The following is a 26994-nucleotide window of genomic DNA, read 5'->3' as shown; positions in this document are numbered from 1 at the left end:
GTCTTGGGTTACTGGGCAACAACTACGTCACTGTCAGTGGCAGCCAACTAACTGCACCTTAACAGCCACCAAGTGGTGCGGCAGACCCACTATATCCACTGTATGCACTAGACCCACCAGACCCGCTAGCCAGTTGGTGGGTTTGTGGGTTGCGCGTAGGCAGCGCCCCAAAGTCCGCCCACATTTGCATTCAGTCTCCTATTCCGGCGACAAACGACAAATGCGACGACGGACCAGCGGACGTTGGACCCCGAAAAAAAGCTGTGGGAGACGACGACGATGAAGTCGGAACAAGCCAGACAAGTCTGCCAAGCTCATGAGTACGAGTATGTGGACAGGCATGAGGTATACTATATACGAAAATAAATTCATTCATAAATCCGGTAAAACCAACGCAAAAACACTTTTCAATTTGATTGCACGCTCTATAAAAAAAACACCTCTAAAATATTGGCAAAAAGTGCATGCAAAATTAGAAGAGAGTTTGCGCATTCAGACGAAGATTTAGTGCTCTATATGTCTATCTTGCTTAAAAATGGCTAATAAGCTTAAATGCATAAGACGGTAGGAGGATTATACACTTTTGGATGTTTGGTAAATGCTGTAAGAAAATGCTTTTCGTTTCGAAACCTCATTCAATCAGTTGAAGCAAGCTGACTTTGGCCCAATCGTAGGGTATTCCAAAGTAACAGGGAAAATATGAACAAGCTTAGCACGCGACACGATAGGATAGGTGATAGTAGATCCACTCTGGAGCTGCTTCGAGGAATATTCAAGAGGAGGAGAAGGAAGCTGCGCCTTAAGGCACTTGGCATATGGCTGGGACTTGAAGACTCAAGACTGACTATAGTGCAGCTGTCAAGTGCTTGGCATCGTTCGTTGGGGGGATTTGCATTTTCATGAATGAAATGAGTGGCGAGAGAAAGGCCTACGACTGCGACTATAGGCGACTCCTTCAGACGGTGCCACCAATAAAAAGTTCAATCAACTGACTCCATTCAGATGTTTCGCCTGGGCAAATGATGTCATTAAAGTTTACAATGGGAATCACGACTCTTCGCCTGCTCCTCGATCGTTTTTTGCTTGATGTTTGGTGCTTTAGTTGAAAATGCGTTTGTCATGCCACAACAGTTTGAGAGTCACTTGCACACCCACTGGAGATTTATTGCGTGGGTCTTGAGTATGTTTCTTCTGGTCGGTTGTTAGTCTCTCGGGCCTTTGGCTTTATTGACAATTTTGTTTTCTTGATTTTTTATTAATGAGCACGTTTTGTTTGTTTTCTGTTTCTGTTTTCTGTCTCTTTGTTTTGTTTTCCCCTCAGATTTATCGTCATTTGCTGGCTGCCGACCGCTAGACTTGTCCGATGGTCAGAGATTTCTTGTGTGGGCCGTCTTAAGAGCACTTCCGTTCGTTTAACGGTTTTCAGCTTAAATGTGCGTAAAATTTTAGGCTTCCAGTTCATATTGGCTTGGGCGGCATAATTTGAGATTGATAGATTGTCATTTGCCTTGTCTGCAGGAATGGCATGAAAAATTGACGGATGGTCGAGAGCATACACCTCCTTACGTTTTACAATCTAATCTGCTAACTATCAAATCAGAGTACTGTCATTAGTCTCACTTCTGTAGTGGCCTTGGGGTTTGTCATTCTCACTGCACAACATGGCGTATACACAATGCGACTACCAATAAGCAAACTGTTTGGTGTCTGGTCAGTCAAAGCGATCACAAATCAAATGCAATGCAATAAATTAACAATCAAATACTAATAATTCTAAAAGTATCAATGCATTGACAGTTTAATTGCAAAATCTCTTAGATTTGAGCACTATCAAAAATAAAAAGACTTGACCAATTGCAGAAAAATGTTAGAGCCGTAAGCTCACTTGCTGAGCTTCGATTTGGAGCACGTGTTTTGTGGGCAACATACCTTATGTTACGCTCGACACGACAAAATATTGATTAAATGATTTATGCGTTCGCTCACCGCACTCTGGGACAACGTTGCGTATGCGCAATGCATGCTTGCAATGAAAAGTAATAAAAAAGCACCGATGGATGGCAATCAATTATCATAAATCTCAAATCAACACAAAAAATTAATTTTTAACGGGAAATATTTTATACTTGACATGTATATTGCGGAAAATAAATGTAGGGGCATTTGAACTTAGCATGTACATTTATTAAATTTATATTTGTTTAATTGAATACGAATACTAAAATACTATAGTTTCTGAGGATATTACTGTAAAATTCAGTTTACCCCAAGCGCATATCAGTAAACGAGTGTTATGGCGATTGCATTTCGATATTTCCACAAGTAATCAAGAGGCAATTAAGCGTCTGTAGGCAGCTGCGATAAAAATCTGTTGGCTACACGCTGGCTGGTTGGCTGTCTGCATAAATAAGTGAATCAATGAACGAATGAATGAGTGAATGAGTCGCATTCAATTGAGTGATTGACTCACTGACCAACTGACTTGCCAACAACCTCTCCATACACACGGACACATACAGATTGACATTTAAAATGTCGAAAATGATGGATATAAACGCAGTTAGTTGGCTTTTCTTGTTAGCCGCCCACCGTTGACCCACTTTTCAAGCGAAGGAGAGAGTAATTGGAGTGTGGGTTGGGGCAGGACCAGGACCAGGACCACCCGGCTAAAGTCTGCCGTTCCGAATTTCGTTAGTTGTTTCCTCCTCTTTTTCTGCTGAAGTTAATTAACCCGTTTGCATAAATTTCGGTACGGGCCACCAAGAAAATGCTGAACCAGTTCTACTCCTCGACCGACCGGCTGTCGGGACATTATTTATGCTTTCTTTGATCGAACTCGGCCCGGCACGTCATAATAGTCGCAATCCCAACCGCTCGGATCATCGTCCCTCCCCGAAATGGCCAGCTCAATTGTTTTCGTGCCGGTCGTAAATTAATCGAGTATTAAGTTGGCCAGGAAATTGCATTTGACTCCTCACTGGCCACGTTCTGGGCCCCCACTTACACCACCGCCTTCTCGGTAATGACGGGGTGATTTTGGGAAAATAATAGAAAAAATTAATTATAGCATTTTGTTTGCTATAATAAATGGTTTCCGAGTGTTTGGTGTTTGGATCTTGGTGTTTGGATCAACGGCGCCCGATAAGTGGCGGCGCCTATTAAAGTGGCCACATTAGCCCGATCTCGTATGCAATTTATAAATATCTGAGCCGTGTTGGCTTTGTTGACTTCATTGCGAATCGAGTTGGCCAGATGTGGAAGTCGTGTTGAAGGTTATTGTGCCTGGCAGTGTGACTATTAGCCATCGTTTAGCCAAACAAACGGAAACGGAAGTTTGATGGATACAAACAATTTAAGATTGATTTGCACACATTTGGAGCAAATTTGTATATAGATCAAAGTAGCGGAAGATTGATAATAAATTTTAATTTTTAGAATTAGCTATGAATTACTTGAAAACAAGAAAAAACTAGAAAAGATCAAAGTTACAAATAAACAAAGTCCATCTTTGCTTTAGCTTGTAAACGTATAATACGTCTTTCTAAACATCCTTTTTTAATTTTCAAATGAACCTGAGTAGCAAAATAGTAGGACAAAATTATTTTTTCTTTTTCAACAGACTGAGTAAAAAAAACAAACAAAATAAACAAATTTCCCTGTATCACACGATTGCAAAGTGTTTAAGCAAATAATTTGCTAGCATTACGAATCGAAGACACTTAAAATGAACTGCCGACAGGCGATTTGAAATTTTTACTCAAAAATAATGTGCATAAATTGGCACGCACAAAGCTTTAGACAGAAATGAAAATGGTAAGAAAGTCGAGGCTAGAATGCTCTTTAAATAAATTTATATATTTCCTAGCATAATTTTTCTAGAGTTTTTTAGGTTGTAGGAAAATACTCCAATGAAAAGCAGCCAACGCTCGACTCAAACATAAATATATAACACAAATAGGTGCTTCCATTGGGGTGCGCCTGAAATTTGGCATGCAGATCGGTTTTCATAGCCATGCGAATGCGACATTTGCAAAATGTTTTTCATATTTTTCATATCCCAGCAATTGCTGCTGTGGCTGTGCCTATAGCAAAAAGTCCATTGCAATCTATTTCGTCTGGGACTTGTTATTTATGTTTCCTGCAGTTGCAAAAACGTTTTCTTTTCGCTGTTTGCAATTTACAATATTTTCGGCGGCTCGCTCATTAGTCAATGACATGCCGAAAATGGCGAGAAATATTTTTGGCACATTTAAACGCAAATTAATGTGCCATTCATTTGCGGTAACTCCAATCCATCATGTGGCGAATAGTTTGACAAGCATTGGCAAAGGTCACAGCGTCTCGGATTGACGACCGCCTCTACATATTGTAGATTGCGAAATCCCAACTGTGAGCATAGAAAAATCCACATGTGGGTAATACCAAAGTTTATGGCATGGAAAATTGTGCCCCCATCAGCAAACTTGCATATGGGGATTAAATATGTGCGAGCATATAAATTTAGAGGCCACTTGCCACTTGCCTAGATACCTCCGCAAGATCGAAAAAAATGCAGGAAGCCTGAGTCAACCAAAATTAAAATAAGCTATAAAAAAGGAATAAGATTCGAATGTTCGGTAGGCCAAACTAAAATACGAGGCCACACGGATTTAACTGCAGCGATGAATAAATAACAGAAAAACGATTGAACACCAATGAATATGATTTCCACATTTCCTGGGGTGTTTTTCAATCGCACATCGTAAATGAATCGTAAGGAAGCGATTCGATTCGAGTCGATTCAATCCAATCCGATACGACTGGTTGCATCTTTCTAACAACTTTCACACTCCAGATTTGCAATTCGCATCTGCGCCAACAGCTTCTCACGTATTTAGCCGAACTATCTCCACATGCCATAAAAACGTCAAATTGAATTTTATTTCAATTAACAAAACTATTTGCCGCCCCTTAGCCTCCTCCAACACACGACTGCGACTGATCAGAAATAAAACCAGGTACATTCAATGAATTTTGCACGCTATCCATTTTTATTTTTGGTCAGCAGCATTTGGCCAGCAGCATTTTCAATTTGGCCGCACAAAAAACGATTCCCAAAAAGTCTGGACTTTTAGTGCGGCTTGAGTATTTGATGGCTGCTGCCTTTAAAATGGGAATTACATGTCGCTAATAAAGATAAGGATAAGTTCGACAGGCCTTCCGTACCAGGGTGCCTTAAAAGGTTATTAACAATGGCCGAAAGTGCAGCCCAGTTGTAATTAAAATCCAACTGCAATTAGCTAAAAAACACATTTATGTGCCTATACGATTTTTTGATTACATGTTTTTCGAAGGGGCGGATACTCCTATGTTAAAGTCGGTAATTAAAAAGATTGTGTTGATGTCAAAATGTTAAACATTGAACACCTGTGGGTTATAAAAACTTTTAAAGATAAATTAACGATGGCCTTACGATATCGAAATAAAAGTATTTCCCTTGAGTATAAAGATATAATAGCCCCATAATCGATATTCCTATTGCAGTACCAAAAAAAAACGTCACTTTTGTCGTAATTTGAATCAAGAGGAAACAGTTTGATATAAAAAACGCATAATCTGGTTATCATATTTTAGCAATAAAAATATTTAATTATTTGTTTACATATCAGCCAGCAATTGTTTTTTTGGGAGATGAAAGATTTTTTGCAAATAACGACATTCATATTTAGTATATAGACTCAAAAACATTAATTGTTGGTACCTCAATCTCTCGCAAGGGTATGAAATCGGTTTGTGCAAATATATTTTGTATCGTTTGGATTACTGTTCATATTTTGACACCGTGTGTCATGTAACAGTAACTGGCCTCAGTTTAATGCCGGTTTTGGTGTTGGTGTTGAAGTTGATGCCGTTTGGCTGGCCTGTGGAAACACACACGCCCATGGACACTCCCACATACTGGGGCTGACATACAGGTAACTTTGCATGTCCCATGTACCCATGTACCCATGCGAACCGCCCCAGACAGCCAGGCAACCCAGAGCCATAGCCATAGCCAGAGCTCCAGCCAAGAGCCGTGTGTATCGGAGATCCGGAGACCCAGCGATGTGAACACACCCATATCCAGAGCTCCGGGCAGGAGGACCGAAATGGGGGAGGAGATGGGGACGGAGAAGGAGCAGGAGCAGGAGCAGTCAAGCGATCTCGACCAAGTGACAGGAAATGCAATTTGAGTGCGCTAAACTTTTGACTGCGTTTAGCTTTTGATAGGCGAAAGTACACAAGTCTATTGGGAGTCATACACATGTGGTTTTCAGTTCTCCTTTTTTATGTCGTTGCTGTTTGTGGGTGTTGCCGCCTCGGTGGGCGTAATCCAAGTGAAATATCTTTGATTTTAATTGGAATTGCTTAATTAAGCGCACAAATTTGCCTCATTCCATTAGGAGCGGTAACCAAAGCTGATTGGGGTCAAATTTCGTAAGGGTGGGGAAAATGTCTTTAGATTACTATGTTAACATTAAGTGATTGCTTACAATCAAAAATGATTTTAGTTTAAAGTAAAAAATTTTAATAGATAAAAATATTGTTGTAAGCTGGCTTTACTAAATCTGTAATATATTGATAAAGGTTAAAGGCATAAATAATCATTTTGATGGATCCTCTCAAGATTGTCGCAGACGGCAACTTTCTTCGAGTTTCAGACTCCCATCACCCATTCCCCTTTGACCACCTTATACGAAGATTCTCCCCCTAGTTTCGTCTTCATTTCCCTTGATTTTAGCAAACCCAAGAGCAGCACATGTTGTGTGCCAACTTCAGACGGGAGAAAAAGTTGCCGTATCATTTAAGCCGACGCTTCGTTGTTTACGCATCGGCACAAACAATAACAAAGGCGCAGACAGACAGATATAGATTCAGATTCAGATACTGAAACGGCAACGGCAACGGCAACGTCAACGAAATCATTTGAAGTGCATAGATCAAAGTGACCGAAGAGGCGCCAAGGCAGGAGTGTTGATACTGGGGATTTCTCCGTTTGTTGCTGGGGCCTGGGCTTTTGGAGTTGGAGTTGGTACTGACCTCGGACAACCTGGCACACGTTGTGGAAGACTTGTTTCCAAATCGAAATTGTGGAAATTGCAAAATAAATATGAAAAACGTGACTTTGGGCCAAAGTATGAGAGCAATAGCGAGACTTTTGAACTCGTAAACTACATTTTTTAGTAGAGGCGCCCCATGAATAGTGAAATTTTCTAAGCCACCTTTTAATTTTCTCTCTGATTAACCTCATTTCCCGTTCGAGAAACCACAAAAGGCAGCTGCCCTACGTCTCGTGTTTCTGGAAATTGATTTATTGTATTTTCACCATTTGTATAGCTCACTAATTAGACATATCTTTTACCTTTTAGCGATAAATCCAGCTTAAATAGCTCGAATTCGGGTATATTTTCCGCTGTTGCAACACCTTTATAAACATTTTCGCCAAGATATTTATGAGAGTCTTGCTGTTGCAAAATTAATGCTTAATTTAAGCGTCAGAAAAATAATTTGCCTGCATTTTTCGATACGCTGAGCCGTTGGCAAGGAGCCAACCAAAAACCGCGAAACAAGTTCTCCATAATCAGATTTAACGAAAATTGAATAATAAATACTATCAGGCGTGCAATCGGCTATGAGAAAAATGTCTGAAAACTGCGGTAATATTTTGCTTTTATGTTTTCAAACACCCAGAAGGTGGCTACTCAAAAACGTGGCTAAATGTTTGGGAACTGGTGTTCTTCTATGAATGATAAATATTGTGAGATAAAATTGGTATTATTTTTGTTTGAGGCTGTTGAACTTGGCTTTTTGCCATTTAAGTTTCTAATGTTTCTTGTGGGATATTTTTCGTTGTGGGTGGCAAACTAATTTGTTTTTTTTGCAACCGATTAGGATGGCAACTGTGCCCATAGTATGTGGTATATTATTGCTGTGTACCGTTTGAGTTTGTTAAATTGTAAAATAAGGTAAATATATATTGATTTCCCATCGGAGATTTCACAACACAAAGTTCAGGCACCTCACACAGACAAATGGCCCTCGACCAACTGAACTTTAATCCATAAATTTCAACAAATTCGACTGCCGTAGGCCCTTCAGTTTTTTGGAAAAGGCAGCAGGCAGCTTAATGTCGAACTGAAATTGCGTCTGAGTCGACAAGATTGACACTTGCATTTGTCATTCGGCTCATTTGCTTGTTTGTTGTTGGGGTTTGTTTATCCGTCCATTTGCTCCGCTAACGACAAGTTTTGTTACAGTGTTTCTGTATTTCTGTATTTGTGTCCGAAACTAACCTCCTTTCCCTTGGCCACCCCTTTATTTTGGCTCTGTTTTTTCCTGTTTTCTGTTTATGCCGTGTTTTTGGTGGTTTTTCTGTGATTTTGGGCTTTATGTGCAATTAGCGAGCGCATTGTTTGTTTGTTTTGTGTGGCACGTTTCATTGTAATTAAAAAATCGCCGTTTTGCCCGCGACATGTTGTGTGCGGTAAGATTTGACTTGGCCAGACTAGAGTTCGCTCTACTCCCATAAGAATGGCCATATACGTAGGTGTTTCTTGTGGTTTTAAGTCTCTGTGCCTCAGACTTCATCCCAGTATTTCAGTATTTGAAGTTTTAGAGTCGCGCTAGAAGATCTAAGACTCTGAAAATGTCAATATTTGCTGCTGCTAACCAGCCAGTTGATTTTTGTTTCGTTTTTATGTTTGTCGTCTGCTCATGACTTTATGTTAATGACTGTGTGAGATTCTGATGCGGTTTTCATTCTCTTCTCAGGGGGAAAAGTCTGGGTGGTTGTGTGGAAAACCTCTGACCGGAAAATAATAATGTGGGTCATAGGAGATTAGCATTTCGAGTTTTATGGTACACTTAAGTACACTTTCAAGCTGACTGAAAGTTCACTTCACCTAAACGAAATTGAAATTATCAACTCTTCACATTTTTTAAGTTTAGGCAAAAGTTGAGTTATTTGAAGGCTGTATAGAAAAATAAAAAATACCCAAAGCAGAATAAGAAAAAAAATCATAAAACATTATAAATATGCAATGTGTTTGAGCAATATAATACCAGTTGATTGATTAATCTGCATCAATTTCATGGCATTCGAAATCGAATAAATCATTCATAACTGTGTGAATAATTGATGAACTCTCAGTTCACAGGCAAGTCGCAAATTTGCATAGTTTGTTTGGGCATCTGTGCTCCGTGAATTCAGCCAGAAACCACGATTGGCATCCGATCAAAAAGCGGAGAGAATGTCATCAGAGTCTCCTGCTGGGCGCCACTTTACACACCAATAACCAAAAATGGCCTAAAGGCGGCACAACTGGCTGCTATACTCTGTTCCCCGGTTCGATACACATAATGCCAGATTCGTGCTGGTTTGGGGCCATGTCTGCCGGGATCTGGGATGCCAAGGCTCTCCTCTCCGAAATGCTAATTGAACGGCAGGCCGACCGGGCAGGCGCCAAATGTGTGTCCACCAGCAGTTGCTCTGTAGTTTTCACTAGACATTTTGCCACACCAACATACTTAGTTTTTATGCGGCTTAAAGTGTGTGCAATGTGATTTGCTTGCCAATTTGTTGAGTGATTCGATTACATAAGCGAAAATAAAACAAAATCAATTGAGAAGAGAAAATCAATAAATTGCGGAAGCCGCCAAAAAAACTAAATGCGCTCCGGCAGTTTATAGATTTTCTCAATTGATTTTTCTTCGTCATTTTCCAGCCAGCTGCGTTCGCAAAATATATATATATGGTTTTTTTGAACGAGTTTTAATAAAAATTTTCCTCTAACTACTTCATATATTCATTTGCTAGCGAGCCTGTCAACTGATTCGAGGCACAAACTTGCCTCATACTTGACCATTAACAACAACCAACTGTGAAAAACAACTTGCAATCAAAATATTTGTGTATACATTTGAAATATTGACACTTGGTCCTGATAAGAAGAAATGTTCGACAAGCCGTTGATTGTATTTTCTTAATGGGATTCATTAATGTTTGCGTATCAGGCTAAGCAGCCGTTGATGGAAAGTGATGAGAAATAAATGAAAAAAAACCAATAAAAATGCTAAGCTCCTCTGGTAAGTCTGGCCAACTTTATGGCTAGTCATAAATGCATTGAAATAACTTGATCACAGTATTCCCTTGGCCATAGAACCACAAAAACTGGTACCGCATCCTTATGGCTTTACAGCAATTCCCACTGACACCTTTCAAATCCCGCTGCAGCTCACCAAAATTGAAGTCAATTGCTTTGACCAATTAGGCAGGCTTTCTATGCGCATCGCCGCTGGGGGTAATTATTGGACCACGACTTGGACAAGGCGATGAAGGCTATGAAGGCGCCAGTCGCGGACTTGGCATCCATTTAACCACATTAAATGCCATAAACTGCTGTGAATGCAGTTTTTATTAGCGTAATTAACACCTTTTGGCGGCGTATCGGCCCCTCCTCCCCTCCTCACTTCCTCGTCACTCCTGACGACAATTAAATGTCCAAGGAATCGCTCGCAACGCTCGATAGGATTTGCTTACCACGTTGCCTGGGGCGCGGGGTCGTCGTGGATCGCAGCGGTATGAAGTGCTGCTGTTGCGTATAGACCGGCATTCCCGAGCCGGACAGCAGGCCCGGCGGACAAGGCGGTATGGGTCCCAGATTGCTGTACACCAAAATGTTTTGGCCCGGCTGAAGGAGTAAATGTTGCTGTTGTTGCTGCTGCTGGGTGAGATTGCCCAACAGAGTGCGTTGTTGCTGCTGCTGGTGATAGTAGGTTGCAGGTACTATGGCGAATCCGGGCTGCTGTTGCTGCTGCTGTTGTTGCCGCTGGTGCGGGCGCGGTGTTACGGCGACAACATGCACTTGTTGCTGCTGCTGCTGCTGGGTAATTTGGCCACCGGCAACATGTTGCTGCTGCTGCTGTTGCTGCTGGAAACTCGAGTGCAGGTGGGTGTGATAGTTGAAGGGCTGTTGGGGGGGAATCTTTGGTAGCAGCGTGGTTGCCGTGGCAGAGACACTTGCCACAGTCGTGGTGCGCGTTGCATGTGTCGCATTGCGCCGGTAATAGGGATGCAAACGCAGCTTTCGCCTCCTGCCCGAGGTGGAAGTACGATTTTGTTGCCCCTGAATCTTGCGAATCAGTTTTCGGCGTCCTGGGGTAAGTGTTGTTGCTGCCGTAACCGATGAGAATGTTACCGCTCCCGTACCGCTGGCCGATGCACTGGCCGTTGCCGTTTGGATAATTTCGTTGAATTGCCTGCTTATATTGATATTTACACTGCTATTTACACTGGTTCGGTGATGTTGCTGCAGCATGTTGCCCTCGGGCTGTCCATGTTGCTGCTGTCGATGTTGCTGTTGCAGAGTTTGCGTTATGCAGACTAGATAGACGCATAGGTGCAGCAGCTGTTTTGTCATCATGCGACGCGGCTTTGCTGCCCGCAGATGTTTTTTTAGTTTTCGTGGCTTTATTGACGCGTCTGACATTTTGACAGTTCGTTTGTCAGACGCTGACATTTTCTTTTGTTTGGCCGAGCTTGAGCGATTTATCCAAATTAGTATTTAATCATTTTCAATGAGTTTAGCTTATTTGTCTGTCCCATTTTGTTTGTGGTTTGACACGGTTCGAAACTATTTTTATATTTATGTAAAAAGTTTTCTTATTCCCTATTTAAAGAGTTGTTGCAATATTTATAAGAGCAATTACACTAGTTAAATGTTAATTATAATTACTAATTTAAACTTTAACACATTTACAAATGGGCTTTTTTTTTAAATTTGTTTATTCCCATAAAAACCTGGCTAGAAACTAGCTTTTCTTATACGTTGCGAAAGCTAATTAATCAGCTGCTGATATATGCCTATTTTGAAGGAATAAACATTTGACAATATGTAAATAAACAAATAACAATTCACAGTTACAGTTCATCCACTGACGTGTTTATGTGAGGTCTGCAAGCTAATTAGTAAAGACAAACAAAAATAGCATAGACTCCAAACAAATGTGTTACAATTTGTGTGTTTATTTGCTTACAAAGTCGAGGGAGTGCAGATCATTGAACATATATCTAAACAGCTTGAGCTTTGGCCCAAACTCAGTGGAAGTTTTATGCAAAATGGGTCGTATTGAGCCAAACAAAAATATAGCCAAGAAACGACATAAATTTGCTAGGCAATTCCCATAAACTATTTAAAAACTTCATTATAAAAGGGATCGCAGCGCAAGAGAACTCTATAATTCTGCAAGGGGAACTGAAGCATCCGCTAGATGAAATAAATATTTTCCAGGAAGCCCAGCTGCAAACAAATTCGCATTCAGAACGTACACACACGAGGAGATAAAACTACAAACGAATCGAGGAACACAAGAACCCACAGATGTATTGAAGTAGAGGAAACAAATTTAAGATCGTGATGTAATAAATTTTCAAAGCTAAATATAAAAAAAGCTAAGCTGTGAACAACAAAATGCCTGGCGATTTTGTTTGGTATTGTTGATCTATAAAAAGGCAACTCAGAAACAGAAAGCAAATGACGCAAACTGAAATCCACTGATGAATAGCGGATCGTAAATAATCAAATATCGACTGACAAATAGCGAAATGGACAATCCATAAATTGAACCCAAGCCCAAGGCAGCTCAGCTCACTTTTTGGACATAGATCCACAAGTGGAAAATTAGTTGAAAAGGCAACAAAATTTGAAATAAGTGAACAAGTTTTTGTTTTCCTTTGAAATTCGGCGGCTTTCAGTTATTTGATCTTTTTTCTACTCCTCTGAACAAACCTCACTGAAAAAAGAGCTACATTTTTTCATAATTTGTGTTTTCTTTGGGCATCTTCCGCTTTTTGAGGTTTCTTAGTCATTGTCAGAGTCTGGGCTTTTTATTTGTTTTTCGGCTTTGGGCTTTGTGTTGCTGTCCAATTTTTCGAGCATCCTCTTGGCTACCTAATTTAAATTTCTCACATTACAATTAAATTTGAAGAAAACTTGTTCAAAAGTTTCGACTCTCTGACCGTTTTACGAGTACCTGGGCCGTTTACCTTTCGGCGTAAATTTGAGTGCCGTGGCATTCCACATCTGACAGTTTAGTGCCAAATTAATGTAAAATGTTTCAAAAATGTCAGAACTCTGTGCGTATATAATTATTTCTCAAATTGGACCTAATTGAATCTGACGGCCGAGCCACGACCAGTTTTTCGAATGGTTCGACTTGTCTGCCCTGAAACACTGAAAGACTCCAATATTTTCTGACATGGGTTGGTCCTTGGTCAGGGTGAGCAAAAGAAATCGAAAATTATGGGTAAAGCAGGAAAAGAAAGTTGAGTATGACTTAGAAAGGAGTTTTAAAGACATGCTAAAGATAAAGAGAGATGAAAAGCTCACATTAGTACAATATTTCAAAAACTATCACGGTTTCTATGATATTAATTAGATGGGAAAATATTCCAAGTATATACAATGTTTTTAATGATTATTAAGTATGCACGATCGATTGAGCAAGAACTTTCAGTTAATATTCCCTATTTCCCCATTTCCATGACCCCATTTTGATGTATAGGAAACCTTTCACCAATCACCTGCTGTGTGACTCTCCATACACGAAAGTGCTGCACCATTTTTACAATCGATGTAGTAAAAAAAAATTAAAAACGGCTCCCGCATAGTTTGAGCTCATCAACAAGCCAAACTAACATGGAAAATAGCTTCCTCATTTTGCCGATATAAAAGTGAAACAAAAATAAATATTTCGAATTTATGTTAGTTAGTTTATGACGGAACATGAAGCAAATATGTTTGCTGATCTGGCAGCCAACGGCGCTCCACATTAAGTCATTAACACATTTTCCAATTTACGGGGTGCAACACAAAATGGAAACTCGATAAACAATTCAATTGCAATTATGCAATAAAGATTGGAAAAGCGAAGACCAAAGGAAGCGCAAACCACTGCCATCTGCGAATCAACATGTGGCCATGTCCAGTCGAGAGACTGATCAAACGGGTCAGCGGGTGGTTGCTCTAGTGGCCGAGCTCTGGAAAATATTCAAATACTCCATGGCACTTTTCCACCAGCCGTTTGGATTCGTTTCTGGAGTCGAAAGATGAAGGTGTTAAATGATGAGCTTCCCCGTCGGCGCGTTTTCCGTTGTGAAATGTGAATTGTGAACACTTGGACATTTGAGTGTGCAAAGTGTTCAGAAGATTCCTAGAGTGGGTTACATTTAATGAAGATGTGAGTGGCTGGATGAAAACAAAGTTGCAAGCAGGTAAATGGTCTGAAAAATAGCGGAATTCTCTGTATTGCTAACCAAAAGTGAGAATTAAGTCCAGTTCTCTGATTAAGTGCAAATTATTAGGTTGAATATGTGAAAAGTAACTAAATAAATGTTTATCTGTAAAGAATCTTCTGCTTCTGAAGTCCAGACACCCGTTAAATACAACACAGAAGCAAAACTGTCACTTCCCATTAACAAATTTTCCTAAACACCCGAATCATCCGAGTGTAGAAACCCGATACTTGCTTCTGCCTTCTTGTTTTACCCTCCAAAAAAAGCAGTCGAGTGTTAAGACGACCCGCCGCCTAATTACGTAGAATTGTCACGTCTAATTAGAGCACATTCGAAGGAGCCGAATCGAGTGACACTTTCCAGGCGCTCATTGTCAAGATAAATGCGAAAAGCCACGAAATGTTTCACTAACAAAGTTGCAAGTTGGCAATTGGCAATTGGCAACTGGGCGAAACGAGTTTCCAGCACACGTAACGCTAAATTTTGGGCTTAGACCAAGAAAAATTGCAATGCATTTGGCCGAAGGGGAAACGAAACTGGGAGTTAGACAAGCCCAGTAGCTACGCATGCAATGGGTGAAAAAAGAAAACAGAAATAATGAACCGACATAAGAAATGACTTAATCGCTGCCGGCTTGTTAACCCCGGCCTAAGGCCCGACATCAGTATGTGGCATGTGGGGACTCTTCGGGGGACGGGACATGGTCTTTAAGTAGCTGCACAAATAAAGATTTACGGCAATTTACTTGAAGGCCTCAACCCATGACTGCTAGTCAATAATTTCTGAGGCCCCCAAAACGCGAATCGTTTGCAGATTATATGTCTGAGTTGGAGCAACCAAACCCAGCGCAGTGGGGATAGATAAAGACAGTTGGGTGACGGGCCTGGGATGCCGGGACCACCGTCAGCGCCTTTGAGGAATTGCATAATTATAGCATTTTCCGGCCAGCCAATGACTGCTTCATCCACATTCCTCTTGGCCCGGTTCCTAGGCTCAGGCTAATTTGTTTAACATTCTCCTTCCCCTCTAACGCAGTCGATTGTTGGTACATAATCTATGGCATACTCTGAAGGAAGGAGTGGTGGCACTTTGTAAATAGTTACTAACTTATTTTGAGCGCACAAAATTATAATGCAATTTCAAATTTGCCAAACAACATGTTTTTTTTTATGAACAAACCAAGTATTTCTAGCTTTCCAAGAGTATTTCAGTTTTATTGCAACCAAGACGTATTTGCATCGACTTTACTTAGCCAATTTTACCTAAGGCAGCGTTTAGGAGTCTGCCAGAAGACGAGTCTCAAGAGAAGGCAATATTTGTACATTGTAAATGCCTGATATTGATCTTGATTGTTAAGATCGCACACAGCATGATCGGAGGGAAGAGTTGGCCTTTGTGGCTACGAGAATTGGCAGACTGGCTGGATGGCCAAGTTCGTCTGGTCCAGAGTTCAAGCTGCATTGTTTAACTTTGACTTTGACTTTGTGTCAGTTTATGCCTCTCTCGATAACAATCAATGATCGTGGCCTCCTCCTCCGAGAGGCCCTATGTGTGTGTGTGTGTTAGCCAACTGATTAATCGTGTGTATCTACGTGGGCCATGGCTCTTTTCCCATGGAGCATAGAAAGTGGCACTCATATGCATATCACGGCCTGAGACTGACCGAGTCAATATGGCACAGCACTTGTGCAGCTCGATTGCACTTGTCCCGACTGACTGACCACCAGATGCTAACTTTCAATCTCCCATCTTCCATCTGCCTGGTCGCACTTGAGTAAACAATTGAAAACTGGAATCTAAATGTGCCAAATGCGCAGTTTTTTGAGATCACAAGTTGATCTTCGAGTTGGACAAAAACAGTGTGCGTGTCATAGATAAGATAAGCATAGATATGATCAGCAATTAAGATTTATGTGCCTGCCTTGGTTTTTGTGGGAGGTTCTCTGGTCGATTCCAGTGCGATATGATCATGGAATTTAGAGCAATAGCTCTTAGAAGGACAAAAGGAAGTCACAGTCAGTTGCCAAGAACCTATATCAAAAAATATACTGTAAGAAACAGCAAAAAAAAGAAGTTGGCAAACAAAAATCTTATATAAACACGAATTTATCAAAATAAATTCATTTTAGTACTTATTGAAATTAAGGAGGTCTATCCCGCGTATTATCAACTGATCGTACATATCTGCATTAATGATCATCACAAGACTCATGATCACATTTATGATTATTCCCATCTCGGGAATGAAATCATAGGGTACCAAAACTTCGATTTCCCGCAGGCCTTTCTTTACGTTCGGTATGCCAATTTAAGCATTTTTTGTTTGAGGTTTCCCTCTCTGGGCTTTTGCTTGATCTTTGATCTACAATTTGAAACGCCGAACAAGAGTCTCGCAGGGCGGCCGTTAGATCGAACCCGATGCGATCTTTTATTAAGGGAGTAAGAACTTGTTTTTGCCGAGTCTCTTGACTGAGTAGGAAAACAATGGCCAGGCGCCGCCGCTTTCAAGTTCAATGCGATGCGAAACGATGACGATGACGACGACGACGACGACGACTTTGCCGACGATGATCCTCCAGATCGATCGAGAAGCGGGTCTAATTGGGTCAGCCGGTCTTGGGACTCGGAGCCGTTTAATTGGATTACCGCCTTTTGATTATGGTGCCCTCCGAGTTGCCTGTTTCTGCGTTTTGGCAACACGCGCCCCTTCGTTGAGTCACCACAGATTGTAAGTAGAACTGGGCGTTCGTTTTGCAATCGTAGCCTAAAATCATTTGAATGTGACATCGTGGAGGGCTTGCCCATGTTTAAAAAGCCACATTCCTCATTTATCATTAAACAAACATACGCCAACTGCCTTTGAGTGTGAAGCGCATGTCGACTGCTGATGGAAAAACTCATCTCAAGAGGGAAAAGCGTCTTGTAAACGTTATCTACGGCTTGGCAAACAGAGTTTCTTAGACAAAAGGCAACTACTGTGAGTGTTTCCGGGGCGGGGGAGAAAGAGCCGAGCAGATGGAAATAAAGGGGGCCACAATGAGTGCGCCCCAGGTTGCAACTCTATTAGCATTCCCAGAACCAGAAACAAGAAAGTCCACGCTGCTCATCCATAAATCTGCTCACTGCTCACTGCTCTCAGCGCTGCATCCCATTAATCATCATGATGTCCCAGTCCAATCATCACTTGCAAGACCAGCGGCTGGTCCACCAAACGAATCTGTATTTTTCGGACCTCTGGGGCGTCAGCTAATGAGTTATGGGTCTTTGTGGCTTTGCGTAATCATTTCGGCTATTAGCGCTCCACTCACTGATTTTGTACTTTTAATTAAGCAGCTTCCACTGCCATCTTTCCAGTGGAGGTGTCTCTTTAGCCGGGCTGGTTATTAAAACTAATCTGACGGCTATTACATATGTAAATCCAAGAGCGAAGAGGCTTTTAATATAACAAGATGAAGCCTTGGGCAACAACAAATCGAAAATCTTTAAACTAAGCCCTACACTACTGAAACAATAACTGATTTTTATGGGACCTTCTTGAAAAGATTAACTTAGCAAAAAAAAACTTTTACTAGGACATTCGAATCAGTTCTACAATATGAAACACCTGTTCCAAGTTTCAACATTTGTCCCTTTTTATATAAAAAATTTTTTAGTAACATATCAACCAACGTTCTTTCTTTTCAATACAAAATATTGCAACAACGTCTAATATTATTATTCACCTATTTTCGGTATATTCACATTTTATTTATTTAGCATTGGCACTCAGTAAATTCTTTTCACTTCTTTGTTTAATGATCACCTTTACGATAACCACACACACATTATTATCTATAATCAAATAGTGGGCGTGTCGCGATTAGGCGATATCGCGCCAGGATGCGCGATCATCAAATCAATTTTCATTCTTTGCATTGCAAATTTTTCGTTATCAACACTGGGAAATCGACGGTGCGGTGCACAAATCAACATAATTGCCCCCGACAAAAGGCGAATCGGGTGGCTTCGAGGGGCCATAAGAAGTGGACGAGGTGGGGCACACGGAGTCCAACTTCAACTTCAACTTCAGGTGAAGTGAAGCGCCAGTCACGTCGCGTTTACGGCGCGTGCGTCGCAAATCAAGTGCAAAAATAGATCAATCAAGCAATCAATCCGTCCGATCGCTCTCAGCCAACTCCCAGTTTTGTTGTTGCGCTGTTGCTGGTCTGGATCGATTTTCCGAACGTGCGCGGTCTCCGCGAACCGGTGGAAATCAATCGAAATTCACGAAAATCAATGTCAACATTTTACTGCTGAATCAATTTTTCTCCTTTCTGCCATTTCCGCAGAAGTGCACAGCACACACAAAATCCGATAGAATACGAAATATGAAATACAAAGAAAAAAGTATGTTCTTCGGAGCTACTTCTGCACTTTGGGCTTTCCGGGCTTTAACAATTTCCCACGATCGCGATCGCCGCCGATTTCCATGAATCCAAACGCGCGCGTCGTCCCATTGCAACTGATTCGACTTTTCGAGTTTCCACCGCGATGTTGGGGTCTTTTCTTGGCGCTCGGTTGAGAAACCCGAACAGTCTTCGTGCGCCTAACATTCTCTTCGCCGCAAATACTCCCTTTAGATTCTCTTAGCCAGCTGTGCTCTTTGGAGCTCTGGATCGTTCACCTGTTAACAGCAGTTTTCTAGGTTTTAACCTATCTCTTTTTAAGGGTACCGAAAAGGAGTACTTCAATATTTTAATATTTTTTTAATCTCAGTCTGGGATTCTTACTGAGGTACTTGAAAAAATTGGATTGTCATAATGTTGCAAGACTGCCTGAATGTACCTGAGGTCTAGCAACATTTGTTGCAGGTCCAATGATTAAGATTCAAATGGAAAGTGCACCTTAATAAACAAGAAGCATCAAAAAAATAGTTAAAAAAAGAATAGCCAGTTCAAAGATTATTAAATATTGGGCGAATTCCAAAGGTTGCAATATACAAAAATTTAAAATACCTAATGTGTCCTTAAATAATTGAACAAATTGCGTAGCCGACTAGTTGTCAAGGCAGCCTAAACCTTATTAAGTAAGAAGCCTTAATAAGTATTAGCAAGTAGTTGCAAACGAGTAAGACTGGAATGAATTTATAATTTTTTAAAAATCATATGATAACTATTAGAAACAGAAAACAAGCAAATTATCTAAAAACAAGGTGATGTACATACATATATCAGACTATCCTACTTTGAAATGTTTACTTTACTTAAGCCGATGGCCCAAGTTTCTAGCCGATGCTGGGCCAAAGATGATTCCGTTTGCCTTGGCTGCTTATAATCCCCAGTGATCTAAACCAAATGCCACTGCCTACATGCGAAATATTATGTATCCGACTGCATCCCACCGAACTCTTCAGAGTGGCTTCTTCGTCTGTGTGATGCAATGGAGAAAAGTAAGATTCTTCATCATCTGAAGACGACTCGGCAAAGCCTCTAACAAGAAACCGACTCAAGGAAAACATCTAGCAATTTTTCCATAATCAGCCAGTGCGCTACAAGCTACAAATAGCTTTTGGTTTAGGTTGTCTGCATATGGGCACCGCACCTTGCTACCAGCAGCAGCAGCAGTTTGGCTGAGATACTCCGGCTATCCCGGCAATCCGCACCAGACATGGCCAGACTGGCGGGCAGTGAGATCTGGCCTACGACTGGGCCTTTTACACTTGGTCGAAACAAACATTCCATGTCACAAACGCAGTTATTTATGCGCTTCAGACTGGACAGTCTGGACTTCAGACGGACAGAATGCCGGCAGTTTTTTTTCTTGCTTTTTCCTGACATTGTCACATGAACATGTCGCGTTAACCTTTCGTTTCTGGCCATAGTCAAAATCCAACCGCAGGGGGCCTTTCGAATGATGGCCATAAGCTTTATGCAGCTTTATGCATGTGAAATCTAACACAGAAAACTTATTATTCCCCTCTATGAACACAACTGTCAATATTTTAATTGCCGCTGCACTGAGCAAAAAATAAAAAATGCAGCCGGTTCAAGTCCAACTTCGAGTCCACTGCGTGTGTCCGCATTCTGTGTGCAGAGTGAGTGCAGCAGGAAAATTCATTTTTCTTTCCTTTCTTCGTCGACGTCTTCCTCTTCTTCGATCTCATGACGGTCGGCTACTTTTTCCAATATAGCAAATCGTCTTGAAAACGTGCCAGGCATTTTGAAAAGCAAAACGATCACTGCGCCAAAGTGGTTCACATGTGGCTCGTCGGGTTTCGTAACCTTTTTGTCACCAATTAGTTAGGCTTCGTCTAAGTGAGCTATAAAAATGTCAAAAAACAAAATACTGGAAAAATTCGAAAAACTTGCTCTAAATTATGGCCCATAATCGGACGAGTGTCGCATAATGAAAAGCCCGATATTAACATTTTGGTGATTTCTATTCCGCTGAATCGCTGCGGACAAGGCAGAAAACTTAATTAGGCAGCCATGGAATGAAATTACGGATGCAAAATACGCCCATAAGACCCCAAAGTCTCTGGCCGCGTTGTTAGGGTGTGTTTTCAACGAATCCAGAAGTGCCTGCAGTGGGGGAGTTGATCTGGAACTAGATATTATTGCTCTGGTCTACATAGCAACACGTGCCGGAGTGCAGCCGAAAATAAAGCACTTTGTTGATCTTATCGGCAGCCGACCAAAATTACAATTGAAACAATTAGGGCCCATAAGAAATGCTTATAAATAGCTAAATGTATTTCTGAAATCATGGCCACTTCTTGGGATGAAGTAGAAGGTCACAGTGCTTGATTCGAGGTAGTGCATTGTAGACAAATTGGGGTTTCCAGACTATAAACAATAAAAACTAAATATGGAGTGGGACTTTCGAAGCAATAACTAATTTAACTTGATGCTAAATCGAAATTCTTGAACATTGTTTACATTTTTTGTAGGTACTTAATCCAATACCATCTACAGCTAACGAGGAAATCACTTAGGCGACTTTACGCCAGAAATGTCCAAGTGGAGCCTACTAAAATTCGAAATAAAATCTGACACACTCGCAGACCCCTACGTGTATATCTCATAAACCTCTAACTGCTAGGTAACAAAGAGTAAATGCAAAGATTTAAATCAGCCGCAGATTTGTTGCGGTTCGAGAAGAGTGAAAGAAAAGCTATAAAAAAGCGGGGAAAATGGAGAAAAATATATAAAAAATAGTTTGGTCGCAGGAAAACAGGAAATCCTACACACAGGCTTCTAAGCTGTGCAGCAAATTATCAAAACGCCAACATCTTTTTGACAAACTGCGAACCGAACCGAACCGCATCCCCGCCCGACGATCTGGTCTACCAAAATCCCCTTGGTGGTCCCAAGATACACACATATATATACACACATTTCTCATTTCATATTTCTCATTACTTATTGGAGAAGAACGGACGCAAGTCGCGCTTAAGACAACTTTTCTCTGATTTGCTGCGATCGCAATCGGTTATGGAGTTGGGAATACGTTCCAGTTACTCCTGCTCCTGCTCCTACTTCTGCTCTCCAGGAGAACCGAACCCTCGTTCTGGAGGTCTGTAACATGGCTCGTTTGGTAGAGATCGCTTTTGACGATTGACGTGCCTCACCGTAATTCTTCATGCAATGACCTTTTCTTTAACGGCCTCCCATTCTCGGAGTCCTCGGTCGCCATTCAACGCATCGTTGACCTATTGAACCATAATGCCATGCACATGTGCCGCAAAAGGATCGCATCGAATCGATTCAGAGGTTCGGAGGAGTCAGAGAAGTCGGGTAAGGGGGCTCCAACTCTGGTTGCAAGGTCTCCCAGACCCAGTCTCCGTCTCCCAGTCACCCAACCCTTTCTCTCCAGTCACGTTTGGGCAAACTTTGGAACCTGTTCCTGCCGCTACTTTTCTCGCATGAATCATTATTTGTTGTGCTAAGCCAAAGATCTGCGGATTGAGGAGAAGGAACGTTCCTTCTGCCACAGACAGCTGCAAGTTTGGCCAGCTGAGTGCCGCTGGGTGCAGCCGAGGCCTCCTCGTTTGCGATCATTTGTGATTGATACTATTTATTGGATGTTTTGGCCTCGGCCTGTCCAGGAAGATACGCCAGCTGAATGGGCCGCTACGCATGGCTTTCACCAGGGTTGTCAGGAGTCGCTTATGAATATCACTTGGGTGCGGTGCCTGCTTAAAATGCGCACGATAACGTTAATCAGTATACAAATAACTCCTATAACTACTTTTAAATAAAAGTTTAAATGAGTAAAGCATACAAGTTTATATAGTGCATCTTGTATCTTCTTAGCATTTTAATTGGCTTTACAAATAGTTCATGGTAATTTGGATGGAAAACATCTTTCATTTAATTTTTATATTCCATGTTTATAATATTTAAAGGATTACTTGACAACCCTGTGGAGACATGCACCTTCTCTTACTTTTAAATACCCCAACACTACCAATTCCTCCCCCTTCCCTCGCTTTTAACCCAAAGCACCTATTGATGATAGAATTTCACCAGCGGCTCCCAAATGTTTTTCAATTTCTAACTCGGAGGTTGCTCGCCCCCAGGATATCTCTTTGTTGGCTGCCTCATCCGCATCCAAACCTCCAAGCCTGGCACTTTTATAGATTACACCCGGCCACACATCCACCATGTTTATCTATGGACACGTATCCGCGTATCCGGCGTGGAGCGTGCGAAAAAGTGGGCGTCCTCGGGTTAGCGCAATCTCCGACCTTTTGATCTTGTTTCCACAGCCAGGTTTTTTCATTTTAGGCAATGTTTTTTTTGTTTTTGGCCATGGGTAGTTTTTTTGGTGGCTGCAACTGTTGTATCGCCGCCGTTGCAACTGTTGCAACTTCCTTTGCGTGTCAAGTGCAAATGCATTAAGTTTTGACGTTGGCCAAATGTTGGCTTTGCTTGTTGCGGTTCTCTTCTTTTTTTCTTATTTTTTTGGTGCAGCGGCAGCTGTCGTCTTGATTTTAATTGATTTTTTAGCAAGCTGCTAAAATTGGCGGCAAATTCTTTGTTTTACGCAGTGAGAAACGTGTTGCTCTGAGGCGAAAGCTTATAGCAACCAAAACATGTTCGTGAACTGACTTTGCAATTTAGTTTGAAGCATATTACTTGATAATAATATTAGATAAAAGACTCAAGCACCTGATGTGACAATTGTCAGCAATTAACAATCCACAGCTCGTCTACCGCCATTATCTGAATCCATTACCATCTAGTAATGTATTCCGCCCAAACAGATACCAATTTATGGCGCCTGTCATCATTGAAATTAGCAATTTCGTGTAATTGCAATTTACTTTTATTGAGCAAACAACAATTTCCGTTGGCGAGTCCAACTGCAAATGGATGGCTTGACGATCCTAGCCGTTTGCCTTGTTAATTGCTCTTGTGATTTACGTTTTCGAGTGTCAACTCACGCAACGAGGCGGATGGCGAAGAAGGATGGTGGGATGGCTAAAATCCACCAGAGGATCGAGGGAGGCGTACTATTTACATGACCGGATTGATTAAACGCCTCGAATTGACTTCAGTTTGCGTGCAGTTCTGTGAGAAATGGTGATTGATTGAACGCATCAGGGGAAAGTCCGAGAGATGGGAACGCCCACTAAAAAACGAATAAAAGCAACGAAGCTTTGGGCCAAAATGCAGCCACTATCTAAATGGATTTGACATGTTGGGAGATCACCATATAAAGGCTAATGGCACAGCAAAACTTTCAGCTCTCCAGAGTTGTGTGTACTAAACGTAACTACTTCGGCATGGGATTTTACGATATTTTAATGTGCTTGGCATGTCTTGAAGGCATTCTAATAACCGTAAAATGGAAACTGGATATCTACATGGTTGCGCTTTGTTTTCTGAATGACTCAAGCTTATTCAATGGGCCTCCAACTTTGAATCGAGCTACAAAAGTGTTCTAACGGGCACGTTATATATATTATTAATATAAAATCACAAACTTTCTAATTTAGTTCAAGATTCTTATGTAGTTATTTATGAAGTCAAAAGTAACCCAAGTACCTATACCCAGAAAGAAGTTAACAAATCAAGTCTGTTAAAGCTCATATCTACGTGAAAATACCGACGAGAATAAAGAAAAAGCTGTCACCTGAGCTGACATTAATTGTCTGCCGTGATGTATATTTTTCCTGGGACCACACGAGGATCTGCAAAACTCTCTAGCTATATGACGCTCGACCACAAGCGCTACATTGTGTGCTGCTGGAACAATGTGTCCAACTTCTGGGACCGTATCCCCGATTGTATCCCCACCTTTTCCTCTGGCTGTGTCATAAAAAATGTTGGCAACTTTATCAGGAGCACAATTTAAATGTCAAGTTGATGACGTGTCGTGTCTGTTTGTCTCCAGAAGGCGGAAATTGTCGTGGTCGCTCTGGATCTGGATCTGTATCTGAATCTGAGAGTTGTGATGGTTCCTTCATAGTCAGATGACTTCAGCTGCAGCTGGCTCGCAAATCCCAGACAGCAAACGGAAGTGCAGCAGTCTAAACAAATTCAAGTGAAACCGCAACGGAGAAAACATGGGATGTGCTAATCGTCCAAAGCATGAAACACGATCAAAATGCATTGCCAATAGGGCATCAAAGTTCTGAGGGGAGTTGGGTTGAAGAGTATTAATTAATGGGCAAGCCCTTGCAGCTCATAATTTTATTTAGCTAACTTAGTTTTATAAATTAATTACTATACACTCTCCAGTTCCACGGCTTATTAATGTGCATAGCTTTATCTTCTGACAATTATTATTTACAACACCTTTGCTCATTAAATAGGATGATAATATTTACAATTAGTTGTATAGGTCCCATACCCCGTTGGGGTTCACGTTGTGTACAGAACTTTCCTCGCAACCATTAATGATTCACAGATTCATCATCTCACACTTCGTCGCACTCAAATTGAAGCGGAGAAAAGGGGCCAAAGCCGAAGTCACAGCCAGCGCTCGTTAGTTGCACTGCACACCTCATTCAATGGGTTTATGCAAAAGGGTCCAACGGAGTCGGGTCTCCAGGGTAACAAGATCGTTAACGTGCCACATGCCGCTGATTCTGCTGCTGCTGCTGACGGTCAAAATTCAAAGACGCCACAGTAGCCGCGGCAGCAACATCATCACCAGCAGCAGGAGAATGGGCAGACCATCTGCCGTTTTCATAAATAAAAAAGGAATCCCCGTCTTCTTCTGATTCCGCGAGACTCTGGGACTCGGCGGTTGGCAGCTGAAATTATGACTGGGGCTGAGGAAAACATTAGCAGCAGGTTGGCTCTGGGAGTACGGGGACTCTGGAGGAAAGCCGAAAAAGCGACTACGGCGGATCCTGGCTTTTTGTTGTCCACCGCCTCGGGAGCTTAGTCACACATGCGCGGTGATAATTCAACGGCAGCGGCTGCCACAGCAACATTAAATGGTAGCAGCCACAATGAATCCACCGGCCAACATCCACCATCTAGCAACATGTTGCCGGTGTGTCTTGTTAGTTGTGAGCGCAGAAATCGTGACAAAGTGATGCCATTGTAAGGCGCAAATGAAGAAAATGCCATTGTGGAAAAGTCGCTGCGCAAAAAACAATTGCCTGGTTGCTGTTGCTGCCGTGAAAATGCTTGGCGCACGTTTTGTAATCAATCAATGTGCTGTTAGAAGCCACAAACCAAAAGAGCAAGACCAAAATATTTTCTTGCCATGTCCTCGGGCAGCACACCGAAGATTCGGGGTCCAACTAGTTGTCATTTAGATTAGAGAAGGTTCCTCACCAACACTCACTAGATCTGGGGAAAGTATGGCGCATTTTGTAGATCCGACAAGGAAAGTTTGCCAGGAAAGTGAGGGAATAACTTACTGTCGGGAATCGCAGGAGATATGATCGTGTGAGCATGGAATGTGCTAACAAGAGTCTGCGATGAGCAGTGGTTGATGGTATCACTCGTCTGGAGCTTTGGGAAATAACTCCACTGAAACATAGTGTTGACGTTTTTTATGATTTCAAAAGTTCAAAAGGAAGAAACTATTTGGGCACAGAAAATCCCAATTATCTCAGAAGCTCAGCTTTGTGATTTAGTAAGTTAATCATCAAATTCCATACTGCGTTTTGAGGCTTGAATAATATTTTCCCACACACTGCTTTTTTATTCATATGCCATGGGAAGTCTGCCCCAGGAGCCATCACATGAAGCACTCGGTTGTCAATGACACTCCATTCGCTGCTCCCCGAAAAAGATTCCCGTCTGGCAGAACATTTGCATCTCCTAGCGAGATTTCGGTTTACGAGCAGCTAAAAGTCACACCGAAGTCCAAACTCACCTGCCCAGAGATGTCTATTTATACAAGGCACGCACCTGCTTCTCACTTCCTTAATTCCCGAGTGTTAACAAACAGTCGGCGAACCGAGTTTTGCGATGGGAGGCAGTTGCGTTCTTTTGATTCCCATTCTCATTCACAAAATGTGGCAGCAATAAAGTATGAACATATTGGACGGCGAACGCAACTTGATTTCCATGAATGGAGTGCAATTCAATTTGTGTTGATTTTACGAGAATTGAATACCCTCCTCCGCAGTCGGGCTAATTTTATAGCCAACTAATTTTTATGAACCGCCAAGACTGAGACTCGGTGCACAACACTCCGCGTTTCCCAGTCTCCTCTGGCTGACCCTAATGAAC

General features: G+C 41.6%; 1 protein-coding gene across 4 annotated transcripts in view; it reads right to left on the bottom strand.

The window, feature by feature from the left end:
- Nucleotides 1–26994, bottom strand: part of LOC6528217 (laminin subunit alpha-1) — a 65990-nt gene that overhangs the window by 8990 nt on the left and 30006 nt on the right. The window contains exons 1-2 of one of the 4 annotated variants that reach the window (XM_015198406.2): nucleotides 18034–18804; nucleotides 10559–11651 (exon numbers count right to left, since the gene is read on the bottom strand). The exons of 2 other annotated variants lie outside the window; for them this stretch is intronic. In XM_015198406.2, coding sequence (XP_015053892.1) covers nucleotides 10559–11537 — 979 coding nt within the window. In that variant the 5' untranslated portion in view covers nucleotides 11538–11651; nucleotides 18034–18804. Of the gene's footprint in view, nucleotides 1–10558; nucleotides 11706–18033; nucleotides 18805–26994 lie in introns of those variants that run through there. One more of the 4 variants, XM_039370452.2, reaches the window with a different exon arrangement.

This window comes from Drosophila yakuba, chromosome 2L (assembly GCF_016746365.2).
Source record: "Drosophila yakuba strain Tai18E2 chromosome 2L, Prin_Dyak_Tai18E2_2.1, whole genome shotgun sequence".
Taxonomy (NCBI): domain Eukaryota; kingdom Metazoa; phylum Arthropoda; class Insecta; order Diptera; family Drosophilidae; genus Drosophila; species Drosophila yakuba.
The sequence above is the reverse complement of the archived record's forward strand: the minus strand, read 5'-3'. Positions and strand labels throughout refer to the sequence as shown.